This window comes from Copadichromis virginalis, linkage group LG15 (assembly GCF_057382275.1).
Source record: "Copadichromis virginalis isolate Kocher_CV1m ecotype Utaka linkage group LG15, C_Virginalis_male_GT1.1, whole genome shotgun sequence".
NCBI classification, from domain to species: domain Eukaryota; kingdom Metazoa; phylum Chordata; class Actinopteri; order Cichliformes; family Cichlidae; genus Copadichromis; species Copadichromis virginalis.
The window spans coordinates 20,959,789-20,978,489 of NC_140632.1; the positions used below are offsets into that span (position 1 = coordinate 20,959,789).

The window sequence follows — 18,701 nt, forward strand, 5'->3', positions numbered from 1 at the left end:
CGACATGCTAAAAGAAGCCCAATAATATACCACAAGGTGTCTCTTTGAGTTAGTCGATGATGAACTGCTAGTTTTTGGGTCTCACCATGGGCCTGTACACAGCAGCTTTCCTCCTGGGAGCCTTGATCTCCACTGGTAAGTAGTACAACTACTATAGGGCATGTAAAGATGATTTTTCTTGTTATTTGTTTAGCTCTGTTTTCTTACATTTAAAAGATAAACAAGGGTTTGAGGTCTAAACCCTTACAGCACAGGACAATGACTGACTAGCACTTTTTCCTCTTTCAGATGACGAAGAATAAAAATAACTCAGCCAAAGTAGAAAAATATATCCTCATTAGTTAAAGCAGGTCTAATCCAAATTAATACAGAATTTGTTTAAATGTGGGTTTTTGGAATAAGATCAAGCAGTGCAATGAAGTTGTTGTTTTTTACATTTACATTTTGGTTTACATTTAGTTTAAATAATGGAAAACTTGTTGGTCTAAACAGGTCGTGACAGACCACATCAGCACATTCAAAGCTATACTGTTGTTCAAGACTTGAATAATTAATTGAATTTGATAAATGTAAGTTTACATTAAAGTAATTGCAGGTAATTCTGTGTAATTTAGTTTATAAAGACTCAAAAAGTTGTGTAATTAGTGTCAAGGATGACTTTGTAATAATTTTGTAGCCTGTACACTGGTTCCTTTTAGTCAGATGACGTAAAATGGATTGTTTGGCTACACGATTTCCCGATAAACCCTCTAATCAGCAACCTTGACTGACTGACTGGACAAAACCTGCTTATTGACAATGAATATATACTCTCTTTTAAAATATAACATTTGGGTACATAACAAAAAGGACAGTTAGTCATGTTAGATCACTGTTTAGTATTAATATTATTTAGCTGCTGCGCAAGGTGGAAAAAAAAAACAAAACCTTTATCTAAAATTAAGTCTGACAGCATTTGTATTTTGCTGTTATGAGAACTGCTAGATTTGTAATGAAATGTATCTAATAGCAACAGACGATAAGTCCAATAGCACTCTTGATGTGGGAGTCTAAAGGTGACTTGCACTTTGGGTTTTATATTGATCTAACAAATAAGAAATGTTGAGCTTTCGAGATGCTGGTTTTGTTCTCTTCCACCCTTATGTTTCCTTGTGTTATTGCTAATTTCCCAAATTTAGCAGATTTCCTAAAATGTGTTCCTAAGTGTACTGCATTCATTTTTATGTTAGTTTAATGAGTTAATAGGCAAAGATTTAATTTATGTGTCCAACAGAATGATTATATTTTTTCCTTTTACTCCTTTATACATGTAAGTCTAGCTAACATTTCTATGACTCCAGAGTCCACTGCCTACAGCCTATGACAGTGAAAAAGCTTAAATCCCAAAGACCTGACTGAATAATAACTGAATACACAAAAAGGTTTTTTAAAATATATTATTTTGTTGTATCTTAATAATAATAATAATAATAGTTGTTGTTATTATTAGCTTACATGTGCAACTTAAAACACTGTTTTAAGTTCACATCATCATCACAGACGGTGTTGTAGCAATCACAATAACTCACTCTTTTTAGGGTTAAAAGCAGTATTATACTGGGGACTATAACTAGCACACACTCTAAGTCCCTGCTTCAAACCTGTCACGATCTGGTTACAGGGACTCAAACGCAGAGCGGTTAGATGTCTCCAAGGTGTAGTTTATTTACAGTGCCAGTGCAATATATGTACAGTGAAGGGATCCAAAACTCCGGGGAATCACAGGGTAGCTCTCTCACACTCGCTCACGTCTTCTTTGCTCACACTCACACACGCTCACACGGCAGGGAGGTCGCAGGTCCGGGGGGGGGGAAGATCTGAGGCAGAAGAGAAGGAAAGTCACCAACTAATCACAAATCACGAATTATGAATTATGAAGCACAAGTCCACAGGAGCTGTGAGAACACTAACGTCAGTAGTACAATCATCCAGCGACGAGAGGATCTGTGTTCCAGCCTCAAATAGTGCTCCCGGTGATGACAGGTGATTGTTGTCAGGTGTGTGTGCCAAGGGCAGGAGCCCACAGTGAGCTCCGCCCAGGCAGAGAGGGAGAGAACAGAAACAGCAAATGTAGCCTTGTGGGGCCGACCGGGCAGGCACGAAGACCATGACAAAACCAGCACTGTAGGGAAACAAAATGGGCCAAATCATCAGTATACATTAAATGATTAATAAGAAGGTTACCCACCATACATGCAGTCTTACATTCATTTTACACAACAGAAAGATCATCGAGATACAAATTGAATATAATATAATAGATAGATTCTTTTGTTTTATATTTTAAAAAACGAAATGTGAAGTCAAGTTTTACTCATCTTTGAGCCACACAACAAAGAAAACATTGATAAATGATGTAACTGATTTTTTGGGGGGGGGGGTTTTGGATGTGATTGATTGCAGTTGGTGGCAATGACGTGGAAGGCTACTCCAAAACTGAAGGTGCATGGATTATCTCACTGAATAAACGAGCGTATTCAGTTAACACTGTGGCTGAGTGTGCCACCAAATGTGACACCGAAACATCTTTCACATGCAAGTAAGTTCACATCTCATTTCGTTCTGTGGATCAAAATGCTGCACATATATAGAATGTTATGTATATGCAAATACATTTTTTTTTCCAGTTTTAGCTCCTACTCCTGCCATTATCCATAGGGCCGCATTTTACCCTCCACATCTGCTCCAGTTGTTCCTTTAGCTCCTGGTGGTTTTCAGTTTTCTTGTGCTTCTTCTTCCTGATGTTGCTCTGCACTGGTATTGCCACATCTATCACAACTGTTCCTCATCATCATCTATCTTCAGCTGTATTTGTGGATGCTCCATGATTCAGGTTGTGGCTCTGAAACTCATTGATCCTTACACTCTTTCCACTGCTTGTAGAACCTGAAGGTGCCTCACAATGCAAGGTGGACACCCCCATGCACTGCGTGGAGTTTTTGTTTCTCGACATCAGCTGCATCTATTGCCTTGTGTGGCGAGTGTATTTTTCACACTGGGGATCTGATGACCAGTAAGCCGTATGTGTTTTTGACTGGGATCTTATTCCTACCATTATGCCTTGTACAGTGCAGGCACTCTAATATGGTTGTGTGAAGAATTGAGTTTGTAGGTTGTCAATCCAGGCGGCGTTCAGGGTGGTCTGCGTAGTTGTAAAGTCCTGTGTTGCAGCTCTATAGACCAGGAGCTGATGCTTCTGCTGTCTGTTGTATTTCCAATGCCTTTCTGAGCTATTCTTGTGTATTGACTCATGTTTCTACTCAGTTTAGTTGCTATGATGCTTGAGAGGAGCTTCCGTATGTCTGTGGAAGGTTGCTGTGGTCTGGTGTTACTGTAGGTCCACCAGCCACTTGGCAATGGTGTGGTGTGGCACCTCTTTCTCACAGATGTTTTTTCAGTATTGTTCAGTTTCAACTCTGGGTGGGTCTGGCCCATGTTGTTATTCTCTTGTAGTTGGGAGTACGTCCTGGATTGGCTTCTTTTTTTTCTCCACTGGAGACTTCCTCTACTTGCATCCTTGATCTTTTATGCAGGTGCTTCTAAGATTACTGTGGCAGTGTATATGAGCTCATCATCCCCATAATCAGTGATGCTGATGGTGGGGATGGGGTATAAAGCAATGTCATAACATCACATCTGCAAGCATCTCCTCTGATGGGACTGTTAACCAGGAGACTCGTGCTTTTGCTTGGGTGGCTACCTTGGCTACATATTTTCTCATTTCAGTAGATGCATCTGCCGTTGCAGGTGGCTGGGCAACATTTAGTTTGGATTCACTGCTCTCTTCTACGAGGGTTGGCTCAATATTTCCATACTGCTCACTGCTTTTCCCATTGTACTGTAGACTCTGGATCTCAAGCTTTGATAACAGCTTCTCTTGTAGTAATATAGCTTTAATAGCATGGTATTAATAGCTTTCTATTAATACCATGTTATCAATCCTTGTCCATGTATGTTCCAGTGGCCACCTCAACTCCTAATGTGTACTTAACTTAGATTTGTATAGCAACTTGCAAGAAATCAAACAACACCTCATTTTTTTCCTCACAGGTCTTTTGTCTATAATGAAAAGGACCAAGAGTGTTTGACAACAGCAGCAAACTCTAAAACAGACAGTGTCTTTCGCAGAAGCAGCACAGCTTTATATGAAAAAAATGGTAATGATCCAAATTTTTCTCTATGACTAAAACTAACACTAAAGCTTCTGTTTTCATGTTGTCCTTTCTGTCAGCTACAGTGACTAGTCTATTCTAGTTTACATGTTTTTTGTTTCCAATGCTTTTTGTTGACATTGTAGTTAATGTTATAAACACAGTAGAGGACTGAAAGTTAAACACTGCTGTAATTTAATTTAGTTTCATAAAACATCACAGAACTCAGATCAGATACATTTTTTACTATAGATAATGCGTGATAAACATCAATAAATCTATTTCTAGTCTTTTCTTTTCTTTTCTTTTCTAGCATATCTTCTGGAGTGTGTAAATGGAATAGGAAGAGATTACAGAGGAACAAAGTCCAGAACAAACTCAGGAAAGATCTGTCAAAGATGGGACTCAAACTACCCACACAGGCCAAAGTGTGTGTTTGCGTTTGATTTTGCATCATCATTTCATATCCTTTTATGCCTTTGTTAAAACGTTTCATAATGTTTCTGCTGCAGTTTCATGCCGCAGAGCAACCCACTAGCAGATCTGGACTCCAATTTCTGCAGAAACCCTGATGGGGACAGCAATGGACCGTGGTGTTACACTACTGATGCTAACACCCGCTGGGAGCACTGCAACGTACCCAGCTGCTCTGGTAAGATTAATAAATCTCTGTGTTTGTTTTGTTTTGTTTTATTTCGCCAACATACATGTCTAATTGTCCTCTAGCAGCCATTTCTCTTTCAACAATCGCCATTTGGTTTTTAAATTATCTAATGTAGCTAATATGTGCAATCTAGGCACTACACAATGTTCTGAAATACTGATATGCAATATGGAAGAACGGTAATTATCATGCTATGATATTTCAGATAAATCAGTGTTTTTCCTTCACAGAGGAATGTATGGTCTGCAATGGTGAGAATTACAGAGGAAAAATCTCCACCACTGAAAATGGCTTCACCTGCCAACGCTGGGACTCCCAGAAACCTCACAACCATGGCTACAATCCTAGCACGTAAGACAACATGAGCAACACTTCAGTGAGCTTGTTGTGGACATTGAAAACATTTTCCAGAAGCTACGCTAAAGCTTAAATACTTCTATTTATGCTTTGTTGAGTCTTCCACTAAAGTATCTGGAGGAGAACTACTGCAGAAACCCAGATGGAGATCCCCGACCATGGTGCTTCACCACTAGCTCATCCAAACGGTGGGACTTCTGCTCCATTCCGCGCTGCAGTAAGTCCTCACGTTTAATGAGGATAAGAATTTCACAATATTGGAAAATTTGGTGCACCACTGATGTTTGTTGCCAGACCCCACAGGTCTCTATTGCATTGACATTTGATAGCTGTTGAGGCCATTTATGTAGCTAACTCCTTATTAGCTTTAAGAAACCAGTCTGTAATTATTTGAGCTTTGTAACATGGTGTGTTATCTTGCTGGAAGCAACCATGATAAGAAGTGTACACTGTGATCATAAGGAGATCGACATGTTCAGAAAAAAAAAAGTTTGATCATTAGTTTGAACTTCAGTAGGTCACACTGATCATATCTGTATGCTTAAATGCTTTGTGTTGCTGCCATGTGATTGAAAATTTTTTTCTCTTAACAATCAACATAATGCACTGTTGTATACCTAGGGGACTGCCTGTTTAATCCCATTTCCTGTACAGAACCAATCAAAACTGGCTCAATATTAATTTCATATTCGTTTCATTTATTTCAGAAAATCAATTTAAATACAACTGAAATTTCCACCATTTAATAGGGGTTTCCTTCTTTGATGTAAACCTCAAATGCACCTGCAGTTTCTAGACAACAATGTAAACAAAGCATTCAGAAATCCATGTTGAATGAATATTTCTGCTCAAAGCAACATCACCCACTGCAAGAACCCACCAGCTTTAAAAGTACAAGTCAGTGGAAATATAACAGAAAAATAATTTAAATATGTAAAAACAATAAACAGTTTTTATAGCATCTTTCAGAATCGAGTTTAAAACATGCTTTTTACAGATAATAAAGAGAGTGCAGATGTTTGACATCTTTTTTTATGACTTCTCTATACAATCCATCTTGTCTTCTTTTCTCAGCTACTGAACCTCCCACCATCATCCCAGAGGTGGACTGTGTCACCAATGAAGGTTTAGCATACCGAGGAACAATTGCTGTTACGGAGACTGGCAAAACGTGCCAGAGCTGGTCGGCTCAGACGCCACAAATACACAACCGAACTCCACAAAACTACCCCTGCAAGTAAGAGCTAAACCTGAAACCAGTGTCAGCCTTTAGTGATTTAATATGGTAAACAAAATATTAGTGGCACAGTTCAACTTTTTCATTAATAGCTTTTAGATCTATTGTAGAACTTCATGATCCACATGATAAAGGTAGAAAATGAGAGAGAAGAGGGCAGTAAGTGAATAAGGAAGTGCAGAGAAATAGAAACAAAGAAATGAAGGCAGCTATGAAAGAGGATAAAGAGTGGAAAGGCATTTAGTCCAGATATCTATTGAGGTATGGAGAGGCCTAGGGTGAGAAGGCAGATTAGTTTTTAACCAGATTGTTTAACTCAAATGATCGAGAGTAAAATGATGCCTGAGGAATGGAGAAGATGTTTACTGGTACTAATTTTTAAGAACAAGGACTATGGGCAGAGCTGTAGCAGCTGGAGTGGTGCAAGGTTGATCAGCCATTTCATGAAGCTATGGGAAAGTGCTAGGTTAGGAAAAGAGAGTCGAGGTTCAGTCAGCAGCAGTATGGCTTCATGCTGTGAAAGAGCACTGTAAATGGGATGTTGCTACAGAAAGCATGCTGCTGAGAGAGGAACAGTCATCCTGTATATCAAATACTCAGCACTCAGCACAATACTCAGAACTATGGAGTATGACCACTGTGCTTGTACTAAAAAGAAAAAAAAGAAGAATGTCTATTGTTGACTCTTACTCAATAACCTGTTTTTGGTTTAAGGACCCTGGTAAAAGTATCACATGAAATCTGAAAGATGATCACGCATTTTTGTGTTTTTCTGTGTTTATCTTTGTCAGAGGTCTAGACAATAACTACTGTCGCAACCCTGACAATGAAAGGAGGCCCTGGTGCTACACAACTGACCCTGACACTCGCTGGGAGTACTGCAATGTGACACGGTGTGGGAATGAAGCTGCACCAGGTATAATATTAGTCAACTTATTCCTTCTTTTAAAGTCAGCTTCATCTTCTCAAAATGTAGCCAGGAATGTTCTTCCTTTCTTTACCTTTTGCTGCAGATGATCCAGTGATCCCCCCAGATGCAGAAAACTGCTATGAAGGGAATGGTTTCAGTTATCGGGGCATAACATCAGAGACCATCAGTGGGAAAAAATGTCAGAGATGGAGCTCCATGACTCCTCACAGACATGAAAAAACTCCAGAGGCCTTCCCAAATGCGTAAGGATCAAATACATTTTATACACAGCAGAATTCTATACATGCAGAAGAGCGTCCTAACATTTTTGAGAAGCCTACTGCATAATGACAAAACAATCCACAATTTGTCTAGAGATTAATTATTGTACTTTACTTGGACTTTTGGGAGAGGAATGCTAAGGATTCTAGCTACTCAATAGCCCTGGGTCTTCTTTGGCAAAGTCTTCATTTCTTGATGCACAAAATGTTGGTGAAATCTCTCCTTTCCAGATGTGCAAGGTGCCAATTCCATAGGCACTGATTTACCCCGACACCATCAGAAATGCAGGCCTTTGAACTGAGTGCTGATAACAAGCCGGGAGGTCCCTTATCTGGCCTTGCCTTTTATAAACAGGGATTCTCCAGATTCTCTAAATATTTTGATAATGTTATCTACTATAGATGATGAAATATTGAAAGTCTTCACAATTTTACTCAAGGAATATTATCCTTAAGTTGTGCCACAATTTCTACCACTTGCTTTTCCATGTTGGTCCTGATACATTTGAAGTGAGTTGTTTTGTTTCACGAAATAGAAAAATGTCTCAGTTTAAATATTCAGTGTGTTTTCTATGTCCTATTATAAATAAAATATTGAACTTATCTGGATTGGGATTCATTTTTGCAAATCATTTTGTTCTGTTTATCTTTAATTTTATAACTTTTTTCTTCAACTTACTTAAGAACCATAGACAAAACTGTTCTGAACACCTACGGTGTTGTAGGTCAAAATATACTGATGACAAATACTCGTAAAAAAAAAGTAGCAGCTAGAAAGGCTACAAAGGCTAATATTTGTTCTAAGCATGATGTGCCAGTTGATTTGTTATATGATAAATGAGCCAGCAGAGATTTATAGTCCTCCTGAGGTTTGACTCCAGGAGAAAAAAAGTATGTTGTTTTGTGGGTCGATATCCTAATGTTCCAGATCTACCTTTCAACAGAGACCTCCGTAGAAATTGGTGCAGGAACCCTGATGGAGATCAAGCTCCTTGGTGTTACACTACAGACCCCACAGTTCGCTGGGAGTACTGCAACTTGGAGAAATGCCCTACAAAACCTTCAGGAACCACTCGTCCTCAACCACAGGAGCCCTCCACTAACACCCAGACACCAGCAGAAAGAGGTAAATCAACTTTTTTAAAAATGTGGATTTGCCAACATTTTGCTTGCTTGTCAGTTTTTTTGTCAGTTCTTTCACTTTTCCTGGTTCTCTGCTGCTGTTTTAGACTGCAAGACTGGAAATGGAGAAACATACCGAGGTCCAACTTCTGTTACTGTGCTGGGTGTGACCTGCCAGGCGTGGAGCGCTCAGACTCCTCACGAACACAGCAGCTTCACTCCAGAGACTCACGCCAACAAAGGTCTGGAAGGCAATGTAAGTGTGTGGGTGTTGCTATATAAACACTTTGGGGAAAGGGCAGAACTCTTTGTTTTTTTTCTCTAGCCATCTAACTCTCCCCCTCTGTCCACTCTCAGAGCTGCAGAAACCCAGACGGTGATGTGAATGGACCATGGTGCTACACTACAGACAGAAACAAAAAATGGGATTACTGCCAGATCTCCGACTGTGGTTTGTATATTCAGTATATTTTATTTGTATTCGCAATAATACTCCATCACTGTGACTCTACAGTTGCTCAGTCACAACTGCAGACTGCAGTGATAACCAGTGTTGGGCAAGTTAGAATAGAATAGCTTTTTATTGTCACTGTTACAAGAACAATGAAAGGCAGTTTGGCATCTCTCCATGTGTGTGGAGTACACAATAGCGTAAGTATTTACACAATAACAGACAAATTTACATTTACATAAGAAAGATATGTACAAGTTATACATGCACCTGCAAACATACACGCACATACAGTGGCTTTCAAAAGTATTCGGCCCCCTTGAACTTTTCCACATTTTGTCACATTACAGCCACAAACATGAATCAATCTTATTGGAATTCCACGTGAAAGACCAACACAAAGTGGTGTACACGTGAGAAGTGGAACGAAAATCATACATGATTCCAAACACTTTTTACAAATAAATAACTGCAAAGTGGGGTGTGTGTAATTATTCAACCCCCTGAGTCAATACTTTGTAGAACCACCTTTTGCTGCAATTACAGCTGCCAGTCTTTTAGGGTATGTCTCTACCAGCTTTGCACATCTAGAGGCTGAAATCCTTGCCCATTCTTCTTTGCAAAACAGCTCCAGCTCAGTCAGATTAGATGGACAGCGTTTGTGAACAGCAGTTTTCAGATCTTGCCATAGATTCTCGATTGGATTTAGGACTTTGACTGGGCCATTCTAACACATGGATATGTTTTGTTTTAAACCTATCCATTGTTGCCCTGGCTTTATGTTTAGGGTCGTTGTCCTGCTGAAAGGTGAACCTCCGCCCCAGTCTCAAGTCTTTTGCAGACTCCAAGAGGTTTTCTTCCAAGATTGCCCTGTATTTGGCTCCATCCATCTTCCCATCAACTCTGACCAGCTTCCCTGTCCCTGCTGAAGAGAAGCACCCCAGAGCATGATGCTGCCACCACCATATTTGACAGTGGGGATGGTGTGTTCAGAGTGATGTGCAGTGTTAGTTTTCCTCCACACATAGCGTTTTGCATTTTGGCCAAAAAGTTCCATTTTGGTCTCATCTGACCAGAGCACCTTCTTCCACATGTTTGCTGTGTCCCCCACATGGCTTGTGGCAAACTGCAAACAGGACTTTTTGTGGTTTTCTGTTAACAATGGCTTTCTTCTTGCCACTCTTCCATAAAGGCCAACTTTGTGCAGTGCACGACTAATAGTTGTCCTATGGACAGATTCCCCCACCTGAGCTGTAGATCTCTGCAGCTCGTCCAGAGTCACCATGGGCCTCTTGGCTGCATTTCCGATCAGCGCTCTCCTTGTTCGGCCTGTGAGCTTAGGTGGACGGCCTTGTCTTGGTAGGTTTACAGTTGTGCCATACTCCTTCCATTTCTGAATGATCGCTTGAACAGTGCTCCATGGGATGTTCAAGGCTTGGGAAATCTTTTTGTAGCCTAAGCTTTAAATTTCTCAATAACTTTATCCCTGATCTGTTTGGTGTGTTCTTTGGACTTCATGGTCTTGTTGCTCCCAATATTCTCTTAGACAACCTCTGAGGCCGTCACAGTTTCCTGTCCTGCAGTGGTACTTCTGAGTAAAAAAACTCATAAAATATGTATGTGGGGTAATCAGGTTGTTAGGTCTTAACTGTTGCAAATCTGCAACGTCTGCCTGGAGAGGGTTAACACAAACCACAAGTTATTTGCAGCCATTTAGCTTTTACCCTCTTTTTTATAACCATTTCAAACTATTTACAGAACAATCAGGCGTTCTGCATTCAATAAGATACCACACAAATTATTTGTGCCACTCCTAAAAAGTAAATTCTGTCCACTATAAAGGAGAACATCACAGCCTGACACCTGCAGACAGCAGTCACCTCATTGTTCTGACACACAACACAAATCTATCCACAACACTACACACTAACTACACAAGACAACACATTAACTACACACTCCAAACACGCTAAATGTCACAAATCTCTCACATCTCAAAACTCGCTCTCTCTCTTTTTCTACTTTCTTTCTTTCTCTCTCTCTCTCTCTCTCTCTCTCTCACCGTCACTCCTAAAATGCCCCGTCTTCCTAAACAACCAAATGTCATGTTGCCATATCATTTTTTGATTGGTCGATCAACACAAAAGGGCAGGGTTTTTTTTTGTTTTTTTGTTTTGTTTTGGTCATAAGCACAGAGTGCTTGCTAGCTCTGTGCTTAGAGAGTAAATGTGACGAAACTATTCAGGAAAAACGCCGAGTATATATTATTTATCATGACTCTGGTTTTACATGGCCTATCAATATAATTAAAAACAGGTATATATCACCTTGTTGCTTTGTCATCTTGAAGTGGTCATGTGATTGGCTTACCACGACTACTTTATTCTTCCTCAGTCAAACACCTGCTTAGCTCCAGGTGTACCAAAAAGTGATCGTCGAGCAGAAAGTGATTGCCGTCCGCAGGAGCGCGCAGTTGCTTAAAGCTGTAGCGCCCAGATTGCTACTTCCGTGCAACTGATATAAGATGCGGTAAGCTGAACACAGCTTCAACCGTCTGTTTGTTGAAAAATAGTAACGCGACCGCACTGCATTTTGTTGTTAGTAACGGTAACAGTGTTGTAACGATAGAAATAGTAATTCGTTAGATTACTCGTTGCTGAAAAAAGTAATGCTGTTAGTAACGTCGTTATTCCCATCACTGGTAATAACTCTTGTCAACTCTTTCAGTTTCAACAGAATTTTTTTTTTGTCCGTTCAATTTTCCTGTGGCTGACAAGGGTGTTAAGACTTCTGTCTATTAATTAATTCCTCAAAACTTGAAGCTAACTTTGTCTTTTTTTGCTTCACTGGGCTTGTGAGAATTCATGACAATAAATCATTACCTTGCAGCTGGACTGGAATGTGGAACGCCAGTTGTCAAACCAAAACGCTGTTTTGGTCGTATTGTCGGCGGCTGTGTATCGAAGCCTCACTCGTGGCCCTGGCAAATCAGTCTCCGGACCATGTAAGGATATAACACCAAAGAGTTACATTTTTAAAATACTCTGAATTTCCCTAACAGATATGTAGAGTTATCCAGAAATTTAAATTATTTTGATCGAAAAATATACACAAGTTTTTTTTTGTTCACTTGTTTTTTGTTTAGTTGATTTTGTTTTTACTGAGGTATTAGGTCTGACTAATAATAAAAATGAATTATTAAAATTCAGACTAAAAGTATTATATACATGAACTAGTTTTTTACCATCATTCTGAGACAAGATATTTCTAATTTTAGAGATATTGTGTAAATGCAGGAAGGCAGTCCTACGTATTTGTTTAATGAGTGTGTCAAAAATGACTCCAAGATTCTTCACAGTGTTACTGATGGACAAGGTAACAAGATGAAATGTGGTGTCTAACCAAACATGGTGTACCTTGCATGATGAATACAATAACCTTAGATTTAGAAGCAGAAAATTAGAGATGATTTATATCAGTTGTCTGATAATTTTCTTTATTTGTCAGTTCACTGTTTTACCATTGTTGCCTCTTAATATCTGTATTTTTTGAAGCAAGCTGTTACAGTTCATCTGTACATTTTGAACTAAATGTCTGTTTTTCTACCAGTACGGGAACCCATTTTTGTGGAGGAACACTGATCCATCCTCAGTGGGTCGTGACTGCTACTCACTGCCTTGAGAGGTCAGAAGAGAGCCACCATTGAAACCTAAAATCAAATTCTGCAAACTCAAATCCTAAATAACTAGTGCCTATGTTTCTACATGTTATACAATATAGATCAAGCCGCCCTTCATCCTATAAGGTACTCCTGGGTGTCCACACAGAACTCGCCAATGAGGTATCAAAGCAAGAGAGGAGACTTGAGAAAATAGTGAAGGAACCAAATGGAGCGGACATTGCTTTGCTCAAACTAGAGAGGTCAGTATGGGTCTAATTATCCCTGATCAACTACAAATAGAAATTGTGTTAAATACTACAGCAATTGGAAAACTGGATCAGTCAAATTCATCCATAAATTTGGTCACTGGACACAACATATATAACTGTAAGCATGTAAGCATAACTGTAGAAACAGACTAGTCCAAGATTATTTAATGATTAAATGTCATAATGTGACATGTGCAATAGCTCGGTCTTTCCTTATTCTGTGCAATATTTTTTTGTCTTAGTGGAATTACCATCCCACATTACAGCCACAAACATGAATCAATTTGATTGGAATTCCACGTTAAAGACCAATACAAAGTGGTGTACACGTGAGAAGAGGAACGAAAATCATACATGATTCCAAACATTTTTTACAAATAAATAACTGCAAAGTGGGGTGTGTGTAATTATTCAGCCCCCTGAGTCAATACTTTGTAGAACCACCTTTTGCTGCAATTACAGCTGCCAGTCTTTTAGGGTTTGTCTCTACCAGCTTTGCACATCTACAGACTGAAATTCTTGCCCATTCTTCTTTGTAAAACAGCTCCAGCTCAGTCAGGTTAGATGGACAGCATTTGTGAACAGCAGTTTTCAGATCTTGCCATAGATTCTCGATTGGATTTAGATCTGGACTTTGACTGGGCCATTCTAACACATGGATATGTTTTGTTTTAAACCATTCCATTGTTGCCCTGGCTTTATGTTTAGGGTCGTTGTCCTGCTGGAAGGTGAACCTCCACCCCAGTCTCAAGTCTTTTGCAGACTCCAAGAGGTTTTCTTCCAAGATTGCCCTGTATTTGGCTCCATCCATCTTCCCATCAACTCTGACCAGCTTCCCTGTTCCTGCTGAAGAGAAGCACCCCAGAGCATGAGGTTGCCACCACCATATTTGACAGTGGGGATGGTGTGTTCAGAGTGATGTGCAGTGTTAGTTTTCTGCCACACATAGCGTTTTGCATTTTGGCCAAAAAGTTCCATTTTGGTCTCATCTGACCAGAGCACCTTCTTCCACATGTTTGCTGTGTCCCCCTCCTGGCTTGAGGCAAACTGCAAACAGGACTTCTTGTGGTTTTCTGTTAACAATGGCTTTCTTCTTGCCACTCTTCCATAAAGGCCAACTTTGTGCAGTGCACGACTAATAGTTGTCCTATGGACAGATTCCCCCACCTGAGCTGTAGATCTCTGCAGCTCGTCCAGAGTCACCATGGGCCTCTTGGCTGCATTTCTGATCAGCGCTCTCCTTGTTCGGCCTGTGAGCTTAGGTGGACGGCCTTGTCTTATTAGGTTTACAGTTGTGCCATACTCCTTCCATTTCTGAATGATCGCTTGAACAGTGCTCCGTGGGATGTTCAAGGCTTGGGAAATCTTTTTGTAGCCTAAGCCTGCTTTAAATTTCTCAATAACTTTATCCCTGACCTGTCTGGTGTGTTCTTTGGACTTCATGGTGTTGCTGCTCCCAATATTCTCTTAGACAACCTCTGAGGCTGTCACAGAGCAGCTGTATTTGTACTGACATTAGATTACACACAGGTGCACTCTATTTAGTCATTAGCACTCATCAGGCAATGTCTATGTGCAACTGACTGCACTCAGACCAAAGGGGGTTGAATAATTACACACACCCCACTTTGCAGTTATTTATTTGTAAAAAATGTTTGGAACCATGTATGATTTTCGTTCCACTTCTCACGCGTACATCACTTTGTGTTGGTCTTTCATGTGGAATTCCAATAAGATTGATTCATGTTTTTGGCTGTAAAATGGCCACAAAATGTGGAAAAGTTCAAGGGGGCCGAATACTTTTGAAAGCCACTTTATTTATATACATATTGCTTTTTCTTCTTTGTGTATTGTTTTCTTTACTTTTGCAACTTAGTGGACCTGCTACCCATTCCCAGTTTGGAATGGGAACTGTGGGTCTCTGTATCTTCTCCTTCTCTTCATACTTTGGAGATATCCCATCACTGGCTGCTTTATTTTTTGGATTTGCACAGAATTCGTGCAATTTTGTATGTAGGACCACATTGCCCATTCACTTGGAAGCTCAGGTGGTTGGACAGCCTTCCCAGGGTAGACTTCAAAGCTGTGAATGCCGTCTAACATTGTTGTGACTTAGAAGAGGCCAAATCTTGTCTCACCACCCATATCCTCTGTGGCTTGGCAGCTGTTGTCCCTGAAATAGAGAAAATATTTGATGGTCTCTCACCGCGCAAGAGGCATCACATCAGCAACATGTGAAATGTGTACAAATCTTTGCACAAATACATGAAATAAAATTGAATTACACATAAACACACTGTCAGCAAACTCTTCCTCAAAAGTACCCCTTACAGCACAACATTGTGCTGAGGCAATGAAAAGAAAAAGTGGATTTCTATGTACGCAAAATTTTAAAAACTTCATAAAATCTAGCAAAAACACTGTCTACATCTTTTACACTTACACGTGTTCATGTGTTTTTGATTTGCTCTTTATGTCACAGTAAATATTATAACTAGGACACTCTCACCTTCGTATGTCCACCATTTGGTCCTATTGCTATGTGTCAGAAAAGAATACCCCATCTTCATGCTTCATAGTGGCCCCCATATGTTATTGGACTGAAATTTGATGCTTCTCAATGTATGAATATATGTTGTGTGTGCGTTTTCAGGCCTGTGCTGATAAACGACAAAGTACAGCCTGCTTGTCTGCCAGAAAAGGACTACATAGTGCCCAGTGGAACAGAGTGTTATGTTACTGGATGGGGAGAGACTCAAGGTAGGTCACATTTATGTGTGCTATTGTTGTTATTTGTGAGAATTATCTGAATTCCTCGTCAATTTGTATAAATTTGTATAAATAAATACATAAATACAATGCAAAGTGTCTGGTTATGTTGTTTAAACCAATTTTGATCACATGTTTTTGCTTACAAACTCACAATGCATTATAGATAATAAACTTAAAAAAACTAATTTACAAGCTTTAGAAATTCAACACTGAGCAGATTACAGTTTTTCTCGATTGCTAAAACACATTTCTTGAAACTACGCCTCATATCCTCACAACAGTAAACACAAATCCATAACATCTCACTCAATTTCCCAAACATCCTATTTCCAGGTCAAAATGAAGCTCTACACCCAAAACTATTCACTCCTGCTGAAAAACCAAACTTTGCCCTCAGACATCAAACACAAGCCCTCAAAAACACACACACTACAACAGAGTTTTGCACACTGGTACAATTAATTCAAAACAATAGTTCCAAAACAATTAGGTTGCTTATGGTTCTCCCCTTCAAAACCCTTGTCACATGATAAACACAAAAGACGCAACCAATGTATGTACAGTGGCACATTGTCATTCATGTACTATACAGTACAACACACACCAGAAACATTATCCCACCTCAGCATCTTGTCTTTGGTCTGGGTCAGGCCAGAGAATCTCATCCACATCACAGGCTATATTGGCCCCAGCCAGGCAGCGGGGGTAAAATCCTCTTGCATGCCTGATCCACCCCTGGCATGCATCTACTGATGTCTAGGCAGGCCTCTTCCATGCCCTGAAGGAGGTGAACACGGACATAAGGTTCTCGGTCATACACTTTCCACCGCCATGCCGAAAATAACTCCTCTATCGGGTTTAGAAAGGGAGAGTATGCAGGCAGAAAGATATTAGAAAACCTTGGGTTATTGGTAAACCAGTCACGAACCAGAGCAGCGCGATGGAAGCTGACGTTATCCCACACAACAACGTAGTGAGGCTGCTCTGGCTGTGCTGGTTCCCTGTAGTCCAGCTGGAACATATGTTGTCTTAAACCTTCAAGAAAAGCAAGGAGAAGCATAGTGTTATAGGGTCCTAGTACGCCATGGCGGTGGAGTACCCCTCGTTGGCTGATGGCTGCGCACATAGTGACATTCCCCCCACGCTGACCAGGGACATTTACAATAGCCCGATGGCCAATTATGTTCCTCCCCCTTTTCCTTCTTTTGGTCAGGTTAAAACCTGCCTCATCCACAAAGATTATTTCATGGGGAACAGGCCGTCCTTCAATCTCAAAGATTCTCTGCAAAACACATAACACAGTAGAGTCAATCGGTACCCTGAACCACAGTTCAAGAGTGCTGAAATGGCAGCATAAACTGCCATGCTGTGATGGTACACAATACTTTATACAATATCCAAACTCATACCTGAACATATTCCACACGTTGGTTTTTCACTCTGTCAGAGTTTCGTTCGAAAGGGACTCGGTATGCCTGTTTCATCCGGAATTGATTCTTTCGGAGGACGCGGTCAATTGTGGAGAGGCTGATGGCATTTATACCTCGAAAAAGATGATCATCCTCAATCACTCTCCTTTGAATCTCTTGCAGGCGGATTACATTATTTGCAATTACCATGTTTACAAGTTCCCTCTCTTGCTCCTCCGACAAAAGCCTTAACCTGCCTCCACCAGGTGGTCGTCTCTGTGTCCTACAAAAATAGAAGCACTCATTACTGTAACTGTCACACATTCATTTTACAGGCAAATAATGGAAACATACTGAAACTCAAGACACATAAGTTCAGTAACTTAAACGTTACTGTACGAAGCAGTCTTACTGCAAGTACACCTACCTGTTTTCCTCCCTGAAGGTTCTGATGATGGAGGCAACAGTGAAGCGACTCAAATTTGGTTGTACTCGTTGCCCAGCCTCCCTCATAGTCATCCCATGGACAAGGACATGGTCAACTAAAGTGGCTCGAATTTCATCCGAGACTGACTGTCTTCTTGCCCTTGCTCTTCCCCTTCCTTGTCGCCATCGTTCTCCACCTCCACCTCCTTCACCACGTCCTCCTCCTCCTCCACCTCTCCCTCCTCCTCCACCACCTTCCTGTTGTCCTAGACCACCTCCTCCTCCTCTTCCACCACGTCCTCCTCTTTCACCATGTCCTCTTTCACCATGTCCTCTTCCTCCACCATGTCCTCTTCCTCCACCACGTCCTCCTCCTTCACCACGTCCTCTTTCTCCACCACGTCCTCTTCCTTTGCATCTCTTTGGATCCATTGTTTCAAACCTGAATGAGCTGACTTTGGCCCTTTTATCTATCCATCGCAGGTTCTGATTGGTGTGTGCTAAATTTTGACTCCTAGTGTTTCCACCTGGTTAATTGTGTGCTAATTGAGCTCAAGCTATGCTGACTTACAGTTTTTTCTGATTGCTTAAGCACATTTTTTGTAACTATTGGCTAATTTTGCAAAACTCTTCACACAAATAAGAAAACCTGTCACCCAATCATCAAAACATTGTAGTTCTCTTGCAAAAGCAAACACAGCTAGATTAACTCTTCACACCTTCGTAAAAATGGTGTTTCCGTATCAAACAGTACACACAAGCCATCATCTACTAAGCACACAATGCGCCAACTGCACACTGATGGTATGAATACAAAACACATCTGGCCTTTGCTTTCTCTGTGCACAAGGTAGGCTATGTCAGTTTGAGCTCATACTTCTGTCATAGATCCATAACCATAGAGGGATCCAAACTTCAAGTACTGGTGTTTATTCAAACACATCAAAACAAA

The 18,701-nt window shown here is 40.4% G+C and overlaps 1 protein-coding gene across 1 annotated transcript in view; it reads left to right on the plus strand.

Annotated features, from left to right (window-relative positions):
• LOC146692317 (plasminogen-like) overlaps nucleotides 1-18,701 on the plus strand; it is a 21,628-nt gene continuing 2,927 nt past the window's right edge. The window contains exons 1-17 of the mRNA XM_085432399.1: nucleotides 1-135; nucleotides 2,443-2,578; nucleotides 4,090-4,196; nucleotides 4,504-4,618; nucleotides 4,703-4,842; nucleotides 5,085-5,205; nucleotides 5,310-5,428; nucleotides 6,286-6,448; nucleotides 7,240-7,364; nucleotides 7,462-7,621; nucleotides 8,584-8,765; nucleotides 8,869-9,017; nucleotides 9,119-9,212; nucleotides 12,102-12,216; nucleotides 12,822-12,896; nucleotides 12,993-13,133; nucleotides 15,796-15,902. Of these exons, the coding sequence (XP_085288525.1) occupies nucleotides 87-135; nucleotides 2,443-2,578; nucleotides 4,090-4,196; nucleotides 4,504-4,618; nucleotides 4,703-4,842; nucleotides 5,085-5,205; nucleotides 5,310-5,428; nucleotides 6,286-6,448; nucleotides 7,240-7,364; nucleotides 7,462-7,621; nucleotides 8,584-8,765; nucleotides 8,869-9,017; nucleotides 9,119-9,212; nucleotides 12,102-12,216; nucleotides 12,822-12,896; nucleotides 12,993-13,133; nucleotides 15,796-15,902 (2,098 nt within the window). The 5' untranslated portion in view covers nucleotides 1-86. The remainder of the gene's footprint in view (nucleotides 136-2,442; nucleotides 2,579-4,089; nucleotides 4,197-4,503; nucleotides 4,619-4,702; nucleotides 4,843-5,084; nucleotides 5,206-5,309; nucleotides 5,429-6,285; nucleotides 6,449-7,239; nucleotides 7,365-7,461; nucleotides 7,622-8,583; nucleotides 8,766-8,868; nucleotides 9,018-9,118; nucleotides 9,213-12,101; nucleotides 12,217-12,821; nucleotides 12,897-12,992; nucleotides 13,134-15,795; nucleotides 15,903-18,701) is intronic.